This window comes from Vitis vinifera, chromosome 10 (genome assembly GCF_030704535.1).
Source record: "Vitis vinifera cultivar Pinot Noir 40024 chromosome 10, ASM3070453v1".
NCBI classification, from domain to species: domain Eukaryota; kingdom Viridiplantae; phylum Streptophyta; class Magnoliopsida; order Vitales; family Vitaceae; genus Vitis; species Vitis vinifera.
In genome coordinates this window covers 27,405,851-27,426,996 of record NC_081814.1, presented here as the reverse complement: position 1 = coordinate 27,426,996, position 21,146 = coordinate 27,405,851, and the positions used below count along the sequence as shown (strand labels likewise).

Here is a 21,146-nt window from a genome sequence, read left to right as displayed (position 1 = left end):
ATAGAAGAATTTTTTTAGCGAATCTTTATCACTTGAAGGAGCAAACTGAGAGAGAAAGGAGAAGAGAGAGAGCTAGGTCAAAATGGGAGGGAAATGAATGGGGAACGAGTTGAAATAAAGAAGGACAAAAATGTCAACAATGGATTAGTTTTTAAAAAAAAGACGAAGGAAGGTTATTTTTTCAATTGTAAAACTATTTCAGGTAATTTAACCAAATATCTCTCTATCGCCTTTTATTTACCATACTATATTAAATGTAGTATTGGTGTCATAATACCCAAAAGCATTAATTGTTTTAATGTTTGCAGAGTTAGTTTTGTAATTATTTTAAGTTTAAATTATATACAAATAACTTTATAGATAAAAAAAGGTTTGTCAAATCATGAATGGACAAATCGCTACTAAAATTTTGATCAATTTATGAATAAGAATAATGGAATCAACTACAAATGGACATGCCTACACAAAATATCATTAAATAGCCAATAAAGATTTGTTTTAAGAAAAATGAAAAATATTTAAAGATGAAATCTTTTGTATTTTAATTAAGCATATATTTGTATTATAAAATTTAAATTTTATAAATCTATAGAATATAATTTTTACAACATTATGTTAATCATAAAAAAAAATACATACTCATTTTTTAAGTTTTTTTGTTTGATTTGTTATATAAAATCGTTTTTATTGATTCAACCAAACATATTTTCTTTGTTTCTTAATAACAAAATCGTCGTTTTAAGAATTCAATTTTCAAACACATTTTTATCAGCATAAAGCAATTTTCAAAAACTATTTTCTCATAACCATTTTAGAAAATGATTTCAAACAAACCCCTAATTTTTCATAAGATATCTTTTGAAGTAGCCATTACCCAATAGAAACTTGCCAGGCAGAAATTTCAAGCATAGACTTGAAAGAAAGCCATCAATTTAAGTTAGCTTTTAAGCACAGGCCGAGGATTCAGATGAAAGAGAATGTTAAGCGAGGAAAAAAAATTGAAGCAGAACAGATCAAGATAATCAGAAGACAACAAAAAGTGAACAAATTGTTGATCCATAAAATCCGACTTTACAATCATGGTCCAGAGCACCAGCAGCGAATGGATTTACACAGAAAAGGATTTCGAAATCCGCTCTTGGCCCCATCTGGGAAACAGAAAGCATCGCTCTCAATTCTCCAAGATTAATCGAGAGGGAGCTTTTTACTCTTCTTCTTTGCAGTCTTGGCAATAGCATCACAAATCTCTTTTTTCCGTTTGTTGTTGTTGGTGGCAGTGGTGGTGGTGTTGGTGTTGTCCCCCTTGCTTGCTGAACTCTTTCCCTGAACTTCCAATGCATCCTTCACAAAAAACTTTAACCTCCATAAGGTCGACTCCGTCTGCATAAACAACACAACGCACTCAAATAACCAGTGTCATTAGCAAGCAAAAGCATCTCAGCACACTTTTCATAGCAAACATATGACAACCTGTGCATCAATGTCAAGATCCACCTCTTCAGCTGTGGCTTGAAAGCTCGGGTTATTCTGTGCAACAATCTCCAGAGCCTTACTCAGATCTTCAGCGGACAATCTAGAGAGGGCTGCTCCAAGTTTCCTTTTCTCTTCAGTTGACATTTTTCTGAAATAATATTCACTGAATCAGCTTCCACTGCACTATTTTGATGCAACAAAGATGCATTCAAATAATGAGCTGAGATCTGGTTCGCATACACAACTACTGAAAAATCAGGTATTTACAATGTTACATCAGAATTATTGTCCACCAAGCTAATTAACAAAACTAGGTTTGTTTTGATGTGTCCCCCCTCACCAACCTCTGTATCGACATGGAGTAGGTGTTGAGAGTCAAAATGTCTGGAAATTGTTATGCAAATTACAACACTTGAGATTTTTACCAATTTCACAGTAAGGCATCTCAATTGAACTCTCATTACATAAATCAGCAGTGACACATCCATTACTTTGTTCTGTGTACTTGCGTGTATGTGCATGTGTCCTTTTTGTGTTTTTTTTTTAATAGGCAGCATTTTAAGTACTTTGTTGTTGAATGAAATTTGAGGCAAAGCAGAAAATTTCAGTTCCCATTATGCAAGTTCACCGAAGCAACATGGATGCTGATCTTCTGATAGGTGCAATTGAGAAAAATTGGTGACAAGTAATTTTAAATCGTAATTAAACTTGCACAAGTACAACTTACATCAAAGGTCTGCTATCAGCCTCTATCAGCAGTTGAAAATGCAACATTAGAGGTGAATTTCAGGCCAGAATTATGAAAAGGTTTACAATCAAAAGAGGAGGGAGGAGGTGATGATGTGTCAGATAATCAGATCATTACACAGGAAAATTTAGGTGTACATCTAGTCCAGGAAAAAGCAGACCAGTGACTAGTTTTCTTGAATAATCATCTGAAAAGGAAGGAGCCTGAAGAAAGAATTGAACATAAAATCATTGCAAGGACCAAGCGAAGAAGCACTTTTGGAACTTTGTGTGGTCATTAACTAACAAATTAAAATTAAAAAAAAAAAAACAAAAAAACAAATAAAACAAAATGTTAGATGACTAAGGCCAGCAATTCTTCATCCTGAGCACCATTGCCTAGTAAAGGGGAAAAAACACATTCAGAAATAAGAGTGCACCAATTTGAACCACTCAAATCACAGTAGTAGTAGGGTAAAGGCCCTAACTTGGGGGCAGCCATAACCATGTTAGGATAGAGAAGGAGGTGTGGCAAGACAGGAAAAGAAAGAAGCAGAATTAATGTGCTTGGCACAAATCCTTAGTTTTATCCTATCTAATAAGATACAAGTTTGCAACAAGGCAACAAAAAGGACTCTATGTAGGCCGACATGTGAGGACAGATTTGGATAGCCAACCCCAAGTAGTTGAGCTAAGGAATTCTTCTTTTTTTTTTTTCTTTGTTTCTTTTTTGAGTTGGCATGAGTATATTACGAACCATAGTTTCATCTTCAGATACTAAAGTGCAACAGGAAAACAAAGTTTTACTTAATTGACAACACTTGGTATGATAATATTTATAGACATTAGTATTATATACTACCAGATAAATAAGAAAAATGAAGCAATCTTTTTCAAAATATATTAAATTAAACCAATTAAGCATCCAATAGATGGAACACAGGGTAAATCATTCCATTTCCTAATCATTAACATTGTAAAAGAACATGGTTTCTAGTAGTATTCAATTGATCAAACCAGAGGAAAAAACAACAGTGACAAGTAGATACAAATTAAAAATCTATACAAATCCTTTCTTTTGGATAGGCAAATACCAAATAGAACCAAAACAACTTTTGAAATTGTATTTTTGCTGTATTAGACATAATGTTATAGAACAAACCTGCACTTCCGAATAACCATTTCTCTGACTTCTTCCAGATGCATATCAATATCGTAAAGCTGGAAAGATTTCAGAATAATACATTCAAAAAATTTCCACATCACTCTCCCAGAATATAAGATAACATTTTTTCTTTTATTGAACTGAATATGCAAATAAGAAGAACAACTTCAACATACTCAGAAATTTTATAGTTATTTTAGGAAGGCTTTCTTTTAATTATGAATTTGGTTTCTTCAAAAGGTTCTCGAATTCTAACATACCTCATTACTTATCTCTCTTGCCATTTTGGCATGAGCAGCCTCCTGAGCAAGCTGCATGTCTAACTGCGCCTCTGCTTCTTCCTCTTCTCGTCTTTTTTCCTGCAAGTACATCACTTTGGAATTTAACAAATAACACAAAAATCTTTTGCTTCTATTTTCTCTAGAAATGATCCAAAACATGAAGCAAGAAATTTAACCTCGTTCCATGGAAAACTAAACCACAATACCAAAACCTTGGTGACTTCATGACCTAAAAGTAATTAAATCATAATGAGAAAGATTAATGATAGTTACCTCTTCTGCAACTTTAGGCAGAAGTTGCAGCCACTTCTCCTCAAACTTTCCCAATAAAGTTTTGGCCATAACATGAACATCATGTCTCTCATCATTGTATTTCATTGCATTCTTAAAAACCAACCTCACATCCGCACATATCTCCCTGACATTCTTATATCCAGTACCATCCTTAGCTTCCATTTGATTCTTTATTGTACTGAAGTCCATGGGCTTATCAATTACCTGTTAAAATACCATCTACAGCAAATTAATTAAAGGTGTGCCCTCAAGTAATCCAACACAATGAATGGTCAGTAATCAAGAAAAAGCTATCACAACTAAATCAATACCGAATTCACTAAAAGAGCCGAAATGGACATTATCAGCAGAAACCAATACTAGTTGGCATAATTCTCACTGTTAAGTATTAATTAGTCAAACAAGTAAGCCTAGATGTGACTGACATAAGCACAGGTGTTTGCATATGTCACCTTAATCTGCAAATGCAACATCACAAGTAAAAGGTGTACACCATGCACTTTACCATAGAGAACCACTATAGAGTCAAATTTTCAACAATAATTTATTAATATGACCCACTAAAGCCCAACCATGTGGATATTGCTTATATTATGACTTTTATTTTCATCTTGACTGCCAAGGACTGCTCCATACAGTTAAAGTTTTAGGACTTATCATGCTGGACACCCCACAGTTTTTGTTGTTCGTTGTTGAGAAGATGTTTGTGATCAACACATGGAGAGGCAAAAATGGAGACAAATGAAGCCTAAATTAGTAAATAGGGAATAAAACAAATAGTGAGGTTCCAACCCAGGACTTCTAGAGAAATAAAAATAATATGACCCACTAAAGCCCAACTATGTGGATATTGCTTTATTATGACTTCTATTTTCATCTTGACTGTCAAAGACTGCTCCATACAGTTAAAAGTTTTTAGGAGTTGTCATGCTGGACACCCCACGGTTTTTGTTGTTCCTTGTTGCAAAGATGTTCAAGATCATCAAATGGAGAGGCAGAATGGGAGACAAATGAATCCTAAATTATTAAATAGGAAATATAACAAATAGTGAGGTTCCAACCTAAGACCTCTGGAGAAACAAAAAGGAGCAAATAGAAGTAATGGATAATAAAGAAATGATGAGATTCCATCATAAAGACCTTCCAAAAAAAAGAGGCTCAAATGCAAGGTAAAACCATCAAGCAACCCAAAAGTTGAAGCCCCTAGGTAGTAAGCCAATAATGTATATCATGCCAATTAACAATTAGGCAAATATCTTTAATACAAACAGTATACATATTCATTCCATTGATTGCCATATAGATCAACAATTAGAAAACTCAGAAAGAAGCAAAAGACTATACCTCATAGTAGTCATGCAAACCAAGGCCTTCAACATCTACAGGATGCAAAAAGGGCCCAGCCCACTTGTGTTGCATGATCTGCCAGTAAAACCTCAGAGACATCAGGGAAATATGCCAAAGAGCCATGATTTGTTATCTTCCTTTTAGCCTTAAACATCCAAGTGATTCATTCCAACAAAAGGATTCAGTTTAAAGGCAAAACCACATATATGTTCAAGTTTAGCACATGGAAGAAAAAGCAGCACTGGAAAAAAAATTAAAAAGAAAAGACAAATCAAAATGCTTCTGATAGATGTAAAAGCCTGCTCAATGTGTTCAAATTTAGCATTGCAGTCAAGTATCAGAAAATGATGTCCACACATTCAAACAAATAGGTATATGAAAGGGAAACATAGTTAAATTGATGAGTATTATCTAGAAAGAGAGCAAACACCAGGCAAAATTATTCTAGCAAGAAATCACCATCAATTGAAATCTCATACTCCATAATTTTTGGCTCAAGAAAATATTTGGCCTTGAAAGTATTCCTTAAGATGATAGCTCACAGGTTGCTAGTCCATAAAAACCTTTTTGCTGAAGAAATTCTGTCACTAAAGCAACCTTGTACCAGGATGATTAAATCCTTTTCCATCCTTCATCATGTGACCACTTTGCACAATACAAAATTTTTTCATTACTTATTAGAAAGGATATTTCAAATGATTTCATTTTGGCATCTTCTTAATTTACGTGCAAGTACTGAAGGTTTGGACATTGATTTACAGATTCCCATATTTGATTCTCACATTATGTGTCAAAGTTCAAACAAAATTGGCAACAATAATAAAAACATGTAGTTTATCTGGATTATCTCAAATTGTTACTCATTCAATAATATAAAGCCTGCTAGGGGTGTACATAAAACCAACAAAACTGATCCAAACCAACCAAAACTGATCAAATTGATTCGGCTTTCAATAACTATAAAGGTCCATTCAGTCTGAGAATTTTGAAAACTAACTTTGTTAATTTGATTTTCGATTTCATTGTCTCCTAACCAATAAAAGCTTAACCAAACAGACATTCTAAGACTTATATATAACTGTTCAATGTTTGATGAGTTTTTTATATTGTACTCCATTAAAGTAATTCATTGTTCTTGGACTATGGATAAATTAATTTTTAAATGCATTAATTATAGTTTGGGTGCCTTTTCTTAATAAATTTTCCTTTTTATCTATCAAAAAAAAAAAATAGTTTGGGATAAAAAATTTAAATATATTTTGAATTTCAAATCAAAGTTGGTTTCAACTAATCTTAAAAACAAATTAAGCCTAAATTAACTTGCATCCAACCAATCATCTAAACTGAACCAAACCAACCTTAATCAAGCTTGGTTTGGTTCAGTTTTTTCATCACTAAAAGGCCGGTTTAGTTTTGGTTCAACTATAAACCGACCATATCGATTCAGCTAATTTTTCCCCTAAAAAACAAACAAACAACACCTTTTTTTACACCACTAAAGCCTGCAGTTTACTAATAGAGTCATCAGCATCAGTAGAATGTATGTCAATATATCACATCAATCAAATTAGAAATTGATAGATTCCATACTCCTAAAATACTTATATAGGAGACAGATGTGCCATGTATCTGTTTGCCCATTTAATATGAAGTTCAAGAAATGGAACTGACAATGTAATTTTATATTAACTAGTTGGTCATCTAAACAGAGATATTGAAGTAACATTTTACATAAGGGAACAGGAACTGAGGCTTGAATATGACTTCCAAAAGAAACTTTGATCTTCCAATTATATAACATCTTACCAACCTCTATGGTGTTTTAGTAGTTAATTTCCAATCAGATATGAAACCTCACATTAGAGATATTGAACTGACAATATAATTTTATATTAACTAGTTGGTCATCTAAACAGAGATATTGAAGTAACGTTTTACATAAGGGAACAGGAACTGAGGCTTGAATATAACTTCCAAAAGAAACTTTGATCTTCCAATTATATAACATCTTACCAACCTCTATGGTGTTTTAGTAGTTAATTTCCAATCAGGTATGAAACCTCACATTAGAGGCCACTTATCATAATTGAGTATACTTTTCAAAAGAAAATGAATGTAAGATAACAAAACTTAAGTTCACCCAGAGATTTTGAGACTAAATGAAATAGACATAGAAATCTACTGAACTGAGGGAGAACTCAGCTATTTCAAGATTTAAATCAACTGAATACACTTAAGCAACTATAGCATAAAACAATATCCAATGACTACAAACACTTGCAAAGCATTGGTAACCTGACGCAATATTGTGCCGAACTGACGCATAAGCTCTTGCATTCTCTTCACAGCAGCTGCTTCTCTGCGTGATGCATCTTGTTGCTGCTTCTTTGCACTGGCAACATGCCTCTCCTTATCTTTAAGGACTGAGCTACCTTTATAACCATTCAGTTGCCTTTTGCTAGCGGTCAAGTAGAATAGCTCAACTTCATTCACTCTTTGCTCAAGCTGCAAGTGAAAACACGTAATACTGATCATCAATTTATGAATGCCAGAAAACAAGAGATTCCCAGTAGTTAGAAAATTCTAGCATATTTACACAGGATCCTCCATAATAATAAATAAACAACTATAGACTCTTCTCTTTTTTTTTTTTGATAAGTAAATGAACAACTACAAACTTGAAAGAGTTAAATGATATAACATTTCAGGATAAAAATAAAAAATAGACAATAATATAAAAAAAGATACCATCATAAAAGCATTTTTGCTTTGGGGAATTTTACAGGCTAGTAATCACCATATTCTGCTTTTCAGGAGTGGGAGGGTGGTGGGCAGTTCTTGGAGTGCATTCATTCTGTGAGTCTAGCTTGGAGCGGGGAGGATAGTCTGAAATCGAGTGAGGATAGGAGGGATGGTGTAAGGTGAAGGTTTATATAACGCAAAAGAGCTAGGGCACCTGTGTACCTTTGAGGGCTTGTTTTTATGCATGGGAAGCTACTTGGGATATGTAAAAATGTTTCTGTTTTTGGAGTTATATTTCTAGGAGAATTAGTTGTGATAAGTCTGGTTGGTAGGCCGACAAATCAGGGATAGTTATCTCCTATTTTAAATTAGTTTCATGTTCACATTAGGATAATTACTGAAACAAATCCTAGTCCTATAGTTCTTTAAAGTCTCTCTCTCTCTCTCTCTCTCTCTCTCTCTATATATATATATATATATATATACTATATCACTTGTATTCCTTTTTTTTTATGAATAAAATTATGTTTTTTCCCAACTAGTTTACATGGTATCAAAGCCGCCTCTGATCTTAGGCATGCATCATTCATTTTTATTTTATTTTTAATCATGTCAGGAGTTGCTGGAGAAGAGACGTCCAGAAACAATTCTGAATAGCCTCAATGGTTGATTCAACAAGCTGTTCATGAAACCCCATCACTTAGATCACAACTCACAAGCTAAATGGGTAGAATTATTTACAATGGTCCCAACCCTTAAAGATGTTTGTTCATGGGAAAGGGAAGTTTAGATATCTCACTGGATCCACAAAGCTTGTCGTTTCACAGATGGAAAGCAGAGAACTCCATGGTTATGGCATGGCTAGTCAACTCAATCAAACCCGATATCGGCCAAACATATCTTTTCTTATCAACGAGAAAAAGAGATGTGGGATGTTGTTGAGACCTATCTAGACGTGGAAAACTTAGCTTAGATAATTGAGATTAGAACTTCAATTTGCAAGATGAAGCAAGGGGGCCAAAGTGCGACCAAATATTATAGTATGTTAGGGGATCTGTGGCAGGAACTAGACCAATACTGTAATGCTGAATGGGAGTACACCAATAATAGTGCTCGGTACAACAAGATGCTTGAAAAAGAAAAAAAAAATTGATTGCTTTTGCTTAAAAAAATTTGAGTCTATGAAAGCTAAAAAAAATATTACAAAAAAATCTTCATTGTTCAAATCGCTTGTTATGTGCAAGAGCCTTACTAGACCAACTTGGATCAAAGGGATACAAGGCTGCTGCTGCCAAGAATCTAAACAATTTGTTCATGATTTTAATACTTTAGGTTTAAAGAAGATGTATGCAGTGATGACCAACATTTCAGCTATGTATGGTTATAGGAATATCAACACAAGTGTTTTTAGTTGTCATTGAAAACTTTCGTTTACACATCTTTTATGAGGTAGAAATTTGGTAGCAATTCCCAAAATTTTAAGTATGATTATCTAACATGAATAAGTATTCAAATAACAACCTTTAAAAATTTATTGACAATTCTAGGATAATGAAAAATCATCAAAATAATAAATAAAAAACAAACACACAGCATAATGAAATGTTGAAATTAAAATTGTAAATATGGGAATCGGAAATAGTTTCTACAAAAAAAATACTACCTTATCAACCTTTGTGAATATGTCATCAACACAAGATTTGAAACCCTCAACTTGGTCAGTATTACCTTTGTGCTTTCCAATTTCCACATTTCTAACATTTGTAATTGATGCATCCATTGGTTCATCTGATACAAGACTATCACATGACCAAAAATATTGATGAGGAATAACTCCTAAAATCTGAATAATACCAAAAAAAACATGTGTTTGTGTGTTCATGTGTTTGTGAAGGTGTATGTTAGAGAGAGAGGAGCAGTGGAATTCAAATAAAATCACAAAAATTCAATGTCCTTGTAACCTATTGAGGACCTTGAATTTCTTCTATCCTCTCTTATTTATGTGTACATATTTCTAGCTTTAATAGATGAGAAAGTTTGATCATTGACATCCTCAGATTTATTTATGATAAAATTATTCTTTTCAGATCTACCTAAACTTGTGTCTCCAACCCCTTTTTCCTTTAATTCCATTTAGAAATCTAAGGTGGCATATAAATTAAAGGTGTTTGCATAGTTGATTGTGAAGCAAAGGTCAATGCCAATGAATAGCTACAAGTGAGGAGGCCTTATAAAGCCCTTAGTCTTGACTGTTCACTATGTCTTTAGGGAGTAGTGAACTGATTGATCACCTTTTTCCCAATATTTGGTGGCATTAGAAATGTGGTATGGGTTATTAAAACTAGTAGGGATAGATTGAGGTTTCCCTTAAAAGCGTGAGTGACATAATAATTATTTTCTTTAAGGTTAGGAGTCCTCTCAAAGGCAAAGTACTTTGGTTGTTACTTATCTCACATTGATCTCGACAGTTTGGTGAGAGAGAAGTGCAAGGACTTTTTAAAACAAGTGGAAAACCTTAGTGATGACCTAGGACTTGATTTATTTTCATCCCTCTTTTTAGGCCTCTACCATGACATATTTCAGGGGTACTCTTCTCACTATTTTACCACTTGATTGGAACTTGGTATATAGGTCTAAAATGTTAGATGGGGATTTGTTCCCTACATGGATTTTGCCGCAGTAGATTCATTTAAGTTAAATTTCAATGGATGGGCTTTGGATAACCCAAGTTACATGGGGATTGGAGGTATGATCAAAGCCTATACTATTATAGTGCTAAGGGCTTTTTCAAAACTGACTAGAAAGGGTTTCACCATCAATGCAAATATTTTAGTTGTCTTAAAGGGTTTGCTAAAAGGCTAAAGCTCTTTATTTTTCTAACATATGTGATTTTATCAGTGACAAAGTTATATATCATTAAAAATGGGTGAGAGAGAGCGAGAGAGAGAGCGAGAGAGAGAGAGTGAGCGCGGCAGCGAGCGAGCTTGTGAGGAAGGAAAAAGGCGAGATTACGCCGGCGAGGGAGATGAAGATAAGGAGGGGTCTCGAAGGAGGCGAAGGGGGAGCAGGTTCGCAGTTGAATCCAAGGTGTTTGAGCTGGAGCTTTTAGAGAGAAGAGGAAAACCCCAAATATTTATAGAGGAAAGCAAAGGGGGAGTCTCGTCTTGGATCAGAATGGGAGTGGAGAGTTTAGGGTTTCTAATGGAGGGCCTAAACCACTGTATAAGGGACGAGAAGGAAGACAGATGGGTGAAGGAATGGAAGGAACAAGGGAGATCCTTCTCTCTGCTGCGAAGTGTAAATAAAGCGGGATGCTTCCTCCGACTAGCGGTAACTGATTTGGAACGAAAACAATACTGTATCTACATCCCAAAAGGTAGAGGAGAAAAAAAGGGATGGACTGCAATGGCGGAAAATCTACAGATTCTGCGTAGGTCAATCGATAGAAAGAACCATATGCAAGAAGAAAAGGTAGGTGGAAACATGGATCTGAAGAGAACGTTCACGGAAGTGGTGAAGAGACCGATCTGTAGAGTTATAAATCCAGTTCAGGTGAAGGTATGGAGGGAGGAAATCCAAAGAAATCTGGAAAAATTGGAGCATCGTGTTGTCGGGAGTTGGAACCCTAGGTCTAGAGATGAAGAAGATTTGGAAAAATTAGGGAGATTTCTGGCGAGCTCTTGGGGATTGAAAGGAAGCCTAGGGCTGGCAAAATTGGAGAGAAGCAGAATCTTGTTGGAATTTGAATATTTAGAAGAAGCTCAACGGGTTTCCCTATCAGGTGAAAAAATGATGGGAGAGATAAGGCTGAGTTTCGAGAAATGGAGCCCATAGAGTGGATGCAGGGAGGAGGAGGAAGAAAGTAACGAGATTTGGGTTAGAATCTTTGGACTACCAGTGTCGTTGTGGAACCCGACTGTGTTGAGAAGGGTGGGGGATGAATGCGGTGGTTTCATCGACATCGATTCGAAGACGAAGAAGCTGGAAGAGCTCCAATGGGCTAGGAATCTGGTTAGGTCGGACGGCGGAGACAAACCGAGTACGCTGGAGATTGGGATCGAGGAGGAAGTTTTCACCCTCGCCCTCTAGTGGGAGCTCAGGCCGTCAGTCAAGAAGCTTAGGGTTGATAGTCGAAGATGGGGGGAGGTCAGGGATGACAACATCTCACGCTCCGGCTCGCGCGTGGAGGTGGAATAGGCCATTGAAAAGACTGAGGTGTTGTTATCGTCAGAGGAGGGGATGGGGAGACAGAAGAGGGTTATGGGCTGGGAGGGGATAGTTGACCGGGCCCAACAATCAACGCCCATGGGTTATGAGAGAAGGGTCTGTGGGCCGAAACATTCGGGCCTAAAGCTAAAGGGAGTGATGAAAGAAGGGGCGGGGCTAGAGGTTGGGCCGTCCAAGAGCTGGGCTTTTGACGGGGAAGGTTGTTTGATGAATGGGGCCAGTTCAATTCAGCCCACGGCCCACTTTGAACGGCCCGAGGAGTTGATAAATTCAAATAAGAGGCTGGGCTGGCAGGAGAGTAACTTGGGCTGGAAAGAAAAAGTAGATCAGGCCCAGGAGTCAATGATAAAGGGGGTAGAGAAGAGCTCATGTGGCTGAGTGCAGTGAGGGGCCCGACATTAAAGGAAAGGATGACCATTCCTAATGGACCAGGGACTAGCCGGCCCAAAAGATGGGCTCATGTTGGGAGAGGCCCAGTGGCTGAGTTGGAAAAGGCCAGATCAAGTCAGTCCATGGTCCAAAACAAAGGTAAAAGACCCCTGGAGAAAGGAAGTCTTCTGGACTGCAGAATTGCTAGCAACGGGAGCTCTTTAGAGGGAGAACACCTAGTCATATGGGAGTCAGAGGAAGCAAGGAAGACAAGGGAGAAAGCCATACTTTCAGCAACAGACAAGGCGTTGGCAGAGGAAGCCATGAGGTATGATTCTGGTCTAAGGATAGAGAGGGAAAGGGGTTATGGGTCTTCTCATCTCATCTTGTATTCTTTTGATCGGACTCCGGTGGGGGAGCCTTTCGATCACCCTGGGGTGCTAAAGGAAAGTAATGAAGTTGGTCCCGGAATGGATGACAATGGATGCTGGGACTTGGTAGAATTCAATAAGGACCCCAATTTGGCTAGGGGGGTGGAGTGGAATTCAGAGAGGACAGAACTTCAAGAAGTCAAAACTGAGAAAGAGGATAGATGGGAAGAAAGCAGCTTGGCCAAGTTCAGTCATTTTTTGGGTTTTTCGACAGAAGGGTTGGAAAAGGAAATTTTGAACTTCTTGATCAAAATAAGAAAGAGACGGGAGAGAATTCATAGCAAAGAATTGATGGAGAAGTCAAAATTTGAAAGGGAATTGAAGAGACTGGAGTGCTCAGTTAACTATGAGAAAGGATGTAAGCAAAAAAGCCTTTCACAGGGCAAAGGGGATCAGCTTGCAGTAGATTAATGAAGCTAAAGCTATTAAGTTGGAATGTGAGGGGGGCAAATGACAGGTCCAAGAGGAAAATTATCAAGACATTTATAAGGAATCAAAAAGTTGACTTACTGTGTATTCAGGAGACAAAAATTCAGCCAATGTCGGAGGGGGTGGTGAGAAGTTTAGGCTCGGGAAGATTCTTAGATTGGAGGGCTTTGGATGCGGATGGGGCGGCGGGAGGACTGTTGATTTGCTGGGATAAAAGGTCGCTGGAAATTGTGGATTGGGAGGAGGGACAGTACTCCCTTTCGTGTAGATTCAAGAATGTGGAAGATGGGGCTGTTTGGGTGTTTACGGGAGTCTATGGCCCATTCACCAAAGAGGAAAGAGGTTGCCTGTGGGAAGAGCTTGGGGCTGTAAGAGGAATCTGGGACGAGCCTTGGTGCCTAGGGGGTGACTTTAATAGTACCCTCTATCAAAGAGAAAGAAGCCACCAAGGGAGAATAACCCCGATCATGAGGAGGTTTGCTCATATTATTGATGATTTAGGGCTGGTAGATCTCCCGTTGCAAGGGGGAGTGTTTACTTGGAGCGGGGGCCTGAATAACCAGTCCTGGGCAAGATTGGATAGGTTCTTGGTGTCTCCTAGTTGGCTAGATAAGTTCAGTGGGATGATTCAAAGAAGGCTGCCTCGTCCTGTTTCGGACCACTTTCCCATTTTGCTAGAAGGAGGCGGGCTAAGGAGAGGTCCATCTCCCTTCAGGTTCGAAAATATGTGGTTAAAAGTTGAGGGTTTTCTAGACCTTATCCAAAGTTGGTGGAGGGAAATTGAGGTCAGAGGCACTGCTAGCTATAGATTGGCAGCAAAGATGAAGGAGCTCAAACAGAAACTGAAAGCTTGGAATAGAGAGGTCTTTGGAAATCTGGAAGGTAACAAAAGCGCAGCCCTGCAGCAAGTGGATTATTGGGACCGTGTGGAAAGCAAAAGAAGATTGTCTTTGGAAGAGACAGAATTAAAAAAAGAAGCAAAGGAAAGCTATAAAAAATGGGTCCTTTTGGAAGAAAGTCATTGGAGACAACTCTCAAGGGAGGTATGGCTTAAGGAAGGGGATAAAAATACGGGATTTTTTCATCGGATGGCGAATGCCCACCGTAACAACAACTCTTTGGACAGAATTAAAATTGATGGGGTTTGGCTGGTAGAGGAACAGGAGGTAAGGGAGGGGATTGCAAATGCTTATCAACAGAGGCTCTCAGAAGACTTGGGGTGGAAGGCGGATATTGAGAGGATCCAATTAGATCAAATTAGCCAGCAAGAAGCAGAGAGTCTTGAGATTCCGTTCTCTGAAAATGAGATTCATTCAGCCTTAATGGAGATGAGTGGGGATAAAGCCCCTGGGCCGGATGGCTTTACTATGGCGTTTTGGCAAAGTTGTTGGGATTTTGTGAAAGAGGAGATCTTGGAGATGTTTAAGGAGTTTCATGAGCAAAGCTCCTTTCTCAAAAGCCTCAATAACACCTTCCTGGTTCTGATCCCTAAGAAAGGGGGAGCGGCTGATTTGGGAGATTTTAGACCCATTAGCCTCTTGGGGGGGCTATACAAATTGATGGCTAAAGTGTTAGCTAATAGACTCAAGAGAGTGTTAAACAAAGTGGTAGCCCCAACTCAGAATGCATTTGTGATGGGAAGACAAATCCTTGATGCTTCTTTAATTGCGAATGAGGTGATAGACTCATGGAAGAAAAGAAAAGAGAAAGGGCTCATTTGCAAGTTGGATATTGAGAAAGCGTATGACAGCATCAATTGGCAGTTCTTGTTGAAGACTCTACACAAAATGGGATTTGGCTCAAAGTGGGTGGGGTGGATGTGGAGTTGTATATCTTCAGCTAAGTTTTCAGTTCTAGTTAATGAGGTTCCAACTGGATTCTTCCTGAGTTCTAAAGGGCTTCGTCAAGGGGATCCATTATCTCCTTACCTCTTCGTCTTGGGAATGGAAGTGCTAGATGCCCTAATTAGAAGGGCAGTTGCGGGAGGCTACCTTTCAGGTTGCAGTATCGAGGGTGATAGGAGACACAATCTAAAAATCTCCCATCTCTTCTTTGCTGATGATACAATCATGTTCTGTGAGGCTAACAAAGAGCACCTAACACATTTGAGCTGGATTCTTTTGTGGTTTGAAGCAGCTTCAGGCTTAAGGATTAACTTGGACAAAAGTGAAATTATCCCAGTTGGTGTGGTGGAGGAGATTGAGGAGATGGCAGTGGAATTAGGATGTAGGGTGGGTTCTCTTCCTTCTCATTACTTGGGCTTGCCATTAGGGGCTCCTAATAAAGCCACTTCAGTTTGGGATGGGGTGGAAGAGAAAGTGAGGAGGAGACTAGCGCGGTGGAAACGACAATATATCTCAAAAGGGGGGAGAATCACTCTTATAAGAAGCGCTTTGGCTAGCATGCCAATCTATCACATGTCTTTGTTCCGAATGCCTAAGTCAGTGGCTAGGAGATTAGATAAAGTTCAAAGAGATTTCCTTTGGGGAGGGGGAAGTGCAGAAAGGAAAGCTCATCTAATCAAGTGGGAGGCGATTTGTGAGGATAAGAGCAAGGGAGGACTAGGCTTAAGGAAGCTAGTGCTCTTGAACAAAGCTTTGCTTGGTAAATGGATCTGGAGATTTGCTTATGATAAAGATGATCTTTGGAAGCAAGTGATAACAACGAAATATGGGCAAGAGGGTCATGGTTGGAGAGCAAAGAGGGCTTATGGGGCTTTCGGCGTGGGGGTGTGGAAGGAAATATGGAAGGAAACTGATTGGTGCTGGGATAACATGGGGTTCATAGTTGGGAAGGGAAGCAAAATCAATTTTTGGACTGATGTTTGGTGTAAGGGTACAAGGCTGTCCCAAAACTTCCCCCACCTATTTGCTATGGCTGCTCATAGGAATGGGACGGTGGAGGAGATGTGGGATCAGAATTTTGGTCAAGGGGGGTGGAATCTAAGATTTTTGAGGGACTTTAATGATTGGGAGATGGATATGATAGGGAACTTATTGCATGTTCTGAGGGATTACAAGCCTTCTATGGAGGAAGACTCAATCTGTTGGAAGGGAGGAAGGAATGGCAAATTTAGGGTCAAAGAAGCCTATAGTTTGGTGGCCAGACCCAATGATATTGTTTTTCCTTCTAAATGCATTTGGGTGGATTCAGTACCAACCAAGGTTGCATTCTATGCTTGGGAGGCTACATGGGGGAGGGTGCTCACTCTTGATAGACTTCAGAAAAGAGGATGGCAGCTTCCTAATTGTTGTTTTCTACGTGGTTGTGAAGAAGAAACTGTAAATCATATTCTTATTCATTGTATAGTAATCAGAGTCCTGTGGGATATTGTTCTTGGGTTATCAGGTGTGCAGTGAATCTTTCCAGAAACTGTAAAGGAGGTCTTAACTAGCTGGAGGGGCCCTTTTGTGGGAAAGAAAAGGAAAAAGATATGGAAATCCATTCCGTTGTGTATTTTTTGGACGGTTTGGAATGAAAGAAATAGGCTAGCTTTTAGGGGGGGAGTGTTAGATATCCAAAAGCTTAAGAATTCTTTTGTTTGTAGTTTGTGGAGCTGGGCTAGATTGTATATTGGTGAGGAGCGTGTGTCCCTTATAGGGTTTCTGGAATGGTTGGCGTCCAACTAAGGGGTGGTGAGCCTTGTTGTTTTTTTGGCTTTGAGAGGGGGTTGTTGCTTTGTATACCCCCTGTATACTTGTAACTTTCTGCCTCTTCATTAATATATCTTGCTTTACTTATCAAAAAAAAAAAAAAATTCTAACATATGGATGGAAGGGATTTCCCTATTGTGATATCTTGGGTATCTAATTCAGAGAAAAAGCCTTGGATTTATAACGAGTGGCTTTGCCAAATTCTAAATGTTGGTAGCGACTTGGGTTGATCTTTCTCTTAGGTGGTGTTTGTTTTTTTGGCTTTTTGCTGAAAGCAATTTAGTTTTAGAATTTAAGTTATTTGTTTTTCTACTTTTTCATGACTTATTATAAACTTTTTACTAAATAGAAAAAGCCAAAATATGTAACTTTTTCTAAATAGAAAAAATAACACATTGATTTTTTTTACTTTTTAATACTTAATAGAAATAAAATACTACAAAAACAAACAACCTAAGATTTAACACTATTAAGCATTAAGGTTCTTTTTAGAATTAAGTAAAAAAACAAACACCACCTTAGTCTCCCTATTCAACTAATCACATTGCCATCATTTAGCAAAACAAGATGCCAAGCACTAGACTTCTTTTCTAGGGCATTTTTTACAGCTTTGAGGAATGTAGATATTCTTGAAATGTATAGTTGTCCTCTTGTTCCTTTTCAGGAGTCCACTCTCTTTCTCCTTTTTAATTAAGACTTTGTATATTTTGAAAGGATTTCTCATCCTTCATTGAATCATTTGTACTTAAAAACTCTTATTAATGAATTAGTTTGCATCAAATCAATAAATGTGTGTGTGTGTGTGTATATATGTATATATATAGGCTCATTCAAACCTAGCAATAAGCCTCCAGGAGTTAGAAGTGGCAGAAAAGTCTTTGTCGTTCTGTCAAGTATAGATATAAATTAACTAAAGCCAGCAAAAAAAGCCATGACTAAGTTGATCATTCAATCACAATAATATGTTTCCAACAGAAACTCCACTTGAGTTATATCTCAACCTGAATGAAGACAACCAAAACTGTTGTCTAGAACTTTTTCATGACAAAGAACCAGGAAAGTTGCCAATCCCTTTCTGCATAGAAAAAGGCAATGGTAATTTATTAGTTCATTTTTCTCTTAGGGGAAATTCTTGCACACTCATCGAAAATTCCAACAAAATTTCTCTTGCTTTTCTATTCCACCATTTCGATGACTGCAGACTATATCCAAAAGCTTTGGGTTTTCTAATCCCTTCAGCCGGCAAGCGCTTAATCAGATCCCAAGATTCCAAAATCACATCCCACAACATATCTTTCACGCATATACGGCACCAAAAGGGGGGCAAAAGAAGGAAAGATAGAAATTAGAAAGAAAAAAAAACAACCCAAACAACCAAATTTGCAAAACACCACCATGATTATATAGCATAATTAGTACAGAAATCAATTTATAATGTGAGAATTTACTGATAATCAACACCAGGGACAATATACAAAACAGCATCAGCAATGGCAGGGATGATAAATATGAAGCGAAATGGCTGTAGACATGATATTAGGGAAAAAAATATTAGAATTTATTTGATTATAGGACAGATTTGAACAAGGAGTTTGTGAAGTCTTACCAATTCAGTGAATTATCAAAGATCTAAAAATCATGAAATGGAATTAAAGGTTGCTGTTTGCAATTAAAGATTTCTGGAATTTTGAGAAGCAAGTGTTAACCACAATGTAAACCCTAGACGGTAAACCCTAGACGGACTCGCTGTAAGCCTGTAACCATTTACCATTCCAGAGGCGGCCGGGTCTCTCGATCTTCCTTATGAAAACACTGGGGTCTGTTTGTTAACCGTTCAGTTTTCTGTTCTAATTTAGAAAACACATTTGATAAATACTAGTAAATTATAAAGTTGAAATAAAATTAAATAATATATATTTTTAAAAAATAAAAAATAAAAAACTGATTCTTTTATCCAAAAAAATAAAGGTTTTCATATTCAAGTTTAGAAAAGATCATTCGTAAAGGACAAAATTGAAATTGTGCACGTCAATTATGGAACTTGCAAGAATTTGTGATTTTTGTACCTTTTTCTAATTAAAAAGATATGATAGTTATAAAAATAATTTAAGACTTATGAAAGTTAATATATATATATATATATATATATTCAAATTTAGGGTTGTTCTTTGGTACCCACTCTTTATTTCGGGTACCTATCCACATTTTGACCCTAATAATAAAATGATACGTGTAAAGTGCATGTCATTAAAATCCTACCAACTACCCTTATTCTCTCATTATTCATATATATATATATATACAAAAAGTGATACTAACTTAATATGAAAATTGAATAGTTTCAACTACCATATTACAAAATATGTGAGATGTGTTTTGATAAATCAAATTTGAAAATCAAGTTTGAAACTTTTTTAGGGAGAAAATTTAAAAATTGTATTCTATGAAGAAAATAAAGGATTTCAAGTGATTATAAGTGTCAAAAGTAATACTTAATATTTTAAATATAAATTTTATAGGTAGAAATGTTATGTTAAATAACGAATATGTATGATTTATAAAATTTAATTTTTATGAGTTTATTATTAATCAAATTAAGATAATTTAATCTTTTGTTATCAAATTGTTATTAATATTTTTATATCATTTTTTTGTGTATTCATAGATTAAATTTGAATATGAAGTTTTATATGTCTTGAAGAAGACATTATATGATGTCAAGTGATTACAAGTGTTAAAAGGTAACATTTGATATATATTTTTTCATTTAAATATAAATGTTGTAGGTAGAAATGTCATGTTAAATGACATTTAAATGTGTAATGATTTATAACATTTAAATTTTTGAATTTTTTTATGAGTTATTATTAATCAAATTGAGACCCTTTAGTCATTTGTTATGAAATTTTCATCAATATTTTTATATTATTATTTTGTGTATTTGTAGATTAAATTTGAAGATGAAGTTTTATATATCTTGAAGAATAAAAACAATAATTTTTGTCTCTTGGGAAGATATTATATGAAGGATTCTAATTTATTACAAGTGTTGAAGGTAAAATTTGATTTTTTTTATTTAAATATAAATTTTGTAGGTGGAAATGTCATGTTAAAGAGGGTATAAACAATGTGAGAAGAGTGACAAACAATGTGAAAAGAGGGTATGAATAATGTAAAAAATGGTACAAACATTGTGAGAGAGGGTACGAATATTATGAAGGGGGTACGAACAATGTGAGAGAGGGTACAAACAATGTGAGAAGGAGTACAAACATTATGAGAGAGGGTACAAACATTGTGAGAGAGGGTACAAACAATGTGAGAATGAGTACAAACATTATGAGAGAGGGTACAAACATTGTGAGAGATGGTACAAACTTTGTGAGATAGGAGACGAACTCTGTCATATAGGATACAAACTTTATGAGATAAGGTACGAACTTTGTAAGATAGGGTACAAATTGTGTGAGAGAGAGGGTACGAACTTTGTGAGATGGGATACAAACTTTGTGAGAGAGGGTACAAACTTTGTGAGATGAGGTACAAACTTTGTGAATGAGGGTACGAACAATGTGAGAGGGGGTACGAACAATGTGAGAGGGGGTACGAACATTGTGATAGGGAGTACGAACTTTGTGAAATGGGGTACGAACATTGTGAAATATGGTATGAACATTGTGAGACGGTATAACATTGTGAGAGAGTATGAACTTTGTGAGATGGGGTACAAACTTTGTGAGAGATGATACGAACTTTGTGAGAGATGATACAAACTTGTGAGATGGGGTACGAACTTTGTAAGAAGGGGTACAAACATTGTGAGATGAGGTACGAACAATGTGAAAGGGGGTACGAACATTGTGAGATGCGGTACGAACAATGTGAAAGGGGGTACGAACATTGTGAGATAGGGTACGAACATTGTAAGAAGGGGTACGAACATTGTGAGATGATATACGAACATTGTGAGATGTAGTACGAACTTTGTGAGAGAGGGTATGAACTTCAT

The 21,146-nt window shown here is 36.7% G+C and overlaps 1 protein-coding gene across 5 annotated transcripts; it reads right to left on the bottom strand.

The window, feature by feature from the left end:
* Positions 1-998: 998 nt before the first annotated feature.
* On the bottom strand, positions 999-19,013 carry LOC100852419 (transcription factor GTE6). 5 transcript variants are annotated; one of them, XM_059739907.1, is made up of 10 exons: positions 18,744-18,911; positions 18,586-18,659; positions 9,692-9,827; positions 7,582-7,791; positions 5,284-5,361; positions 3,919-4,143; positions 3,625-3,723; positions 3,362-3,420; positions 1,471-1,621; positions 999-1,380 (listed from the first exon to the last, which is right to left on the bottom strand). In XM_059739907.1, the coding sequence occupies exons 3-10, from the start codon at positions 9,806-9,808 to the stop codon at positions 1,186-1,188; spliced, it is 1,134 nt and encodes a 377-aa protein (XP_059595890.1). In that variant the 5' UTR covers positions 9,809-9,827; positions 18,586-18,659; positions 18,744-18,911; the 3' UTR covers positions 999-1,185. The 5 variants fall into 5 exon arrangements, with proteins under 5 accessions (XP_059595890.1, XP_003633062.1, XP_010655952.1 ...); XM_003633014.4 differs by lacking the exon at positions 18,586-18,659 and having other exon boundaries at positions 18,906-19,013; XM_010657650.3 differs by lacking the exon at positions 18,586-18,659 and having other exon boundaries at positions 18,744-18,975.
* Positions 19,014-21,146: the final 2,133 nt, after the last annotated feature.

Bases quoted from the DNA above. Each gene is read 5' to 3' on its own strand.
- LOC100852419 (XM_003633014.4), bottom strand. From the start codon at position 9,808: ATGGATGCATCAATTACAAATGTTAGAAATGTGGAAATTGGAAAGCAC. The intron at 3,421-3,624 runs GTATGTTAGAAT...AAATCTTTCCAG, and splicing joins CAAGAGAGATAAGTAATGAG to CTTTACGATATTGATATGCA. The intron at 1,622-3,361 runs GTTTGTTCTATA...ATATTATTTCAG, and splicing joins ATGGTTATTCGGAAGTGCAG to AAAAATGTCAACTGAAGAGA.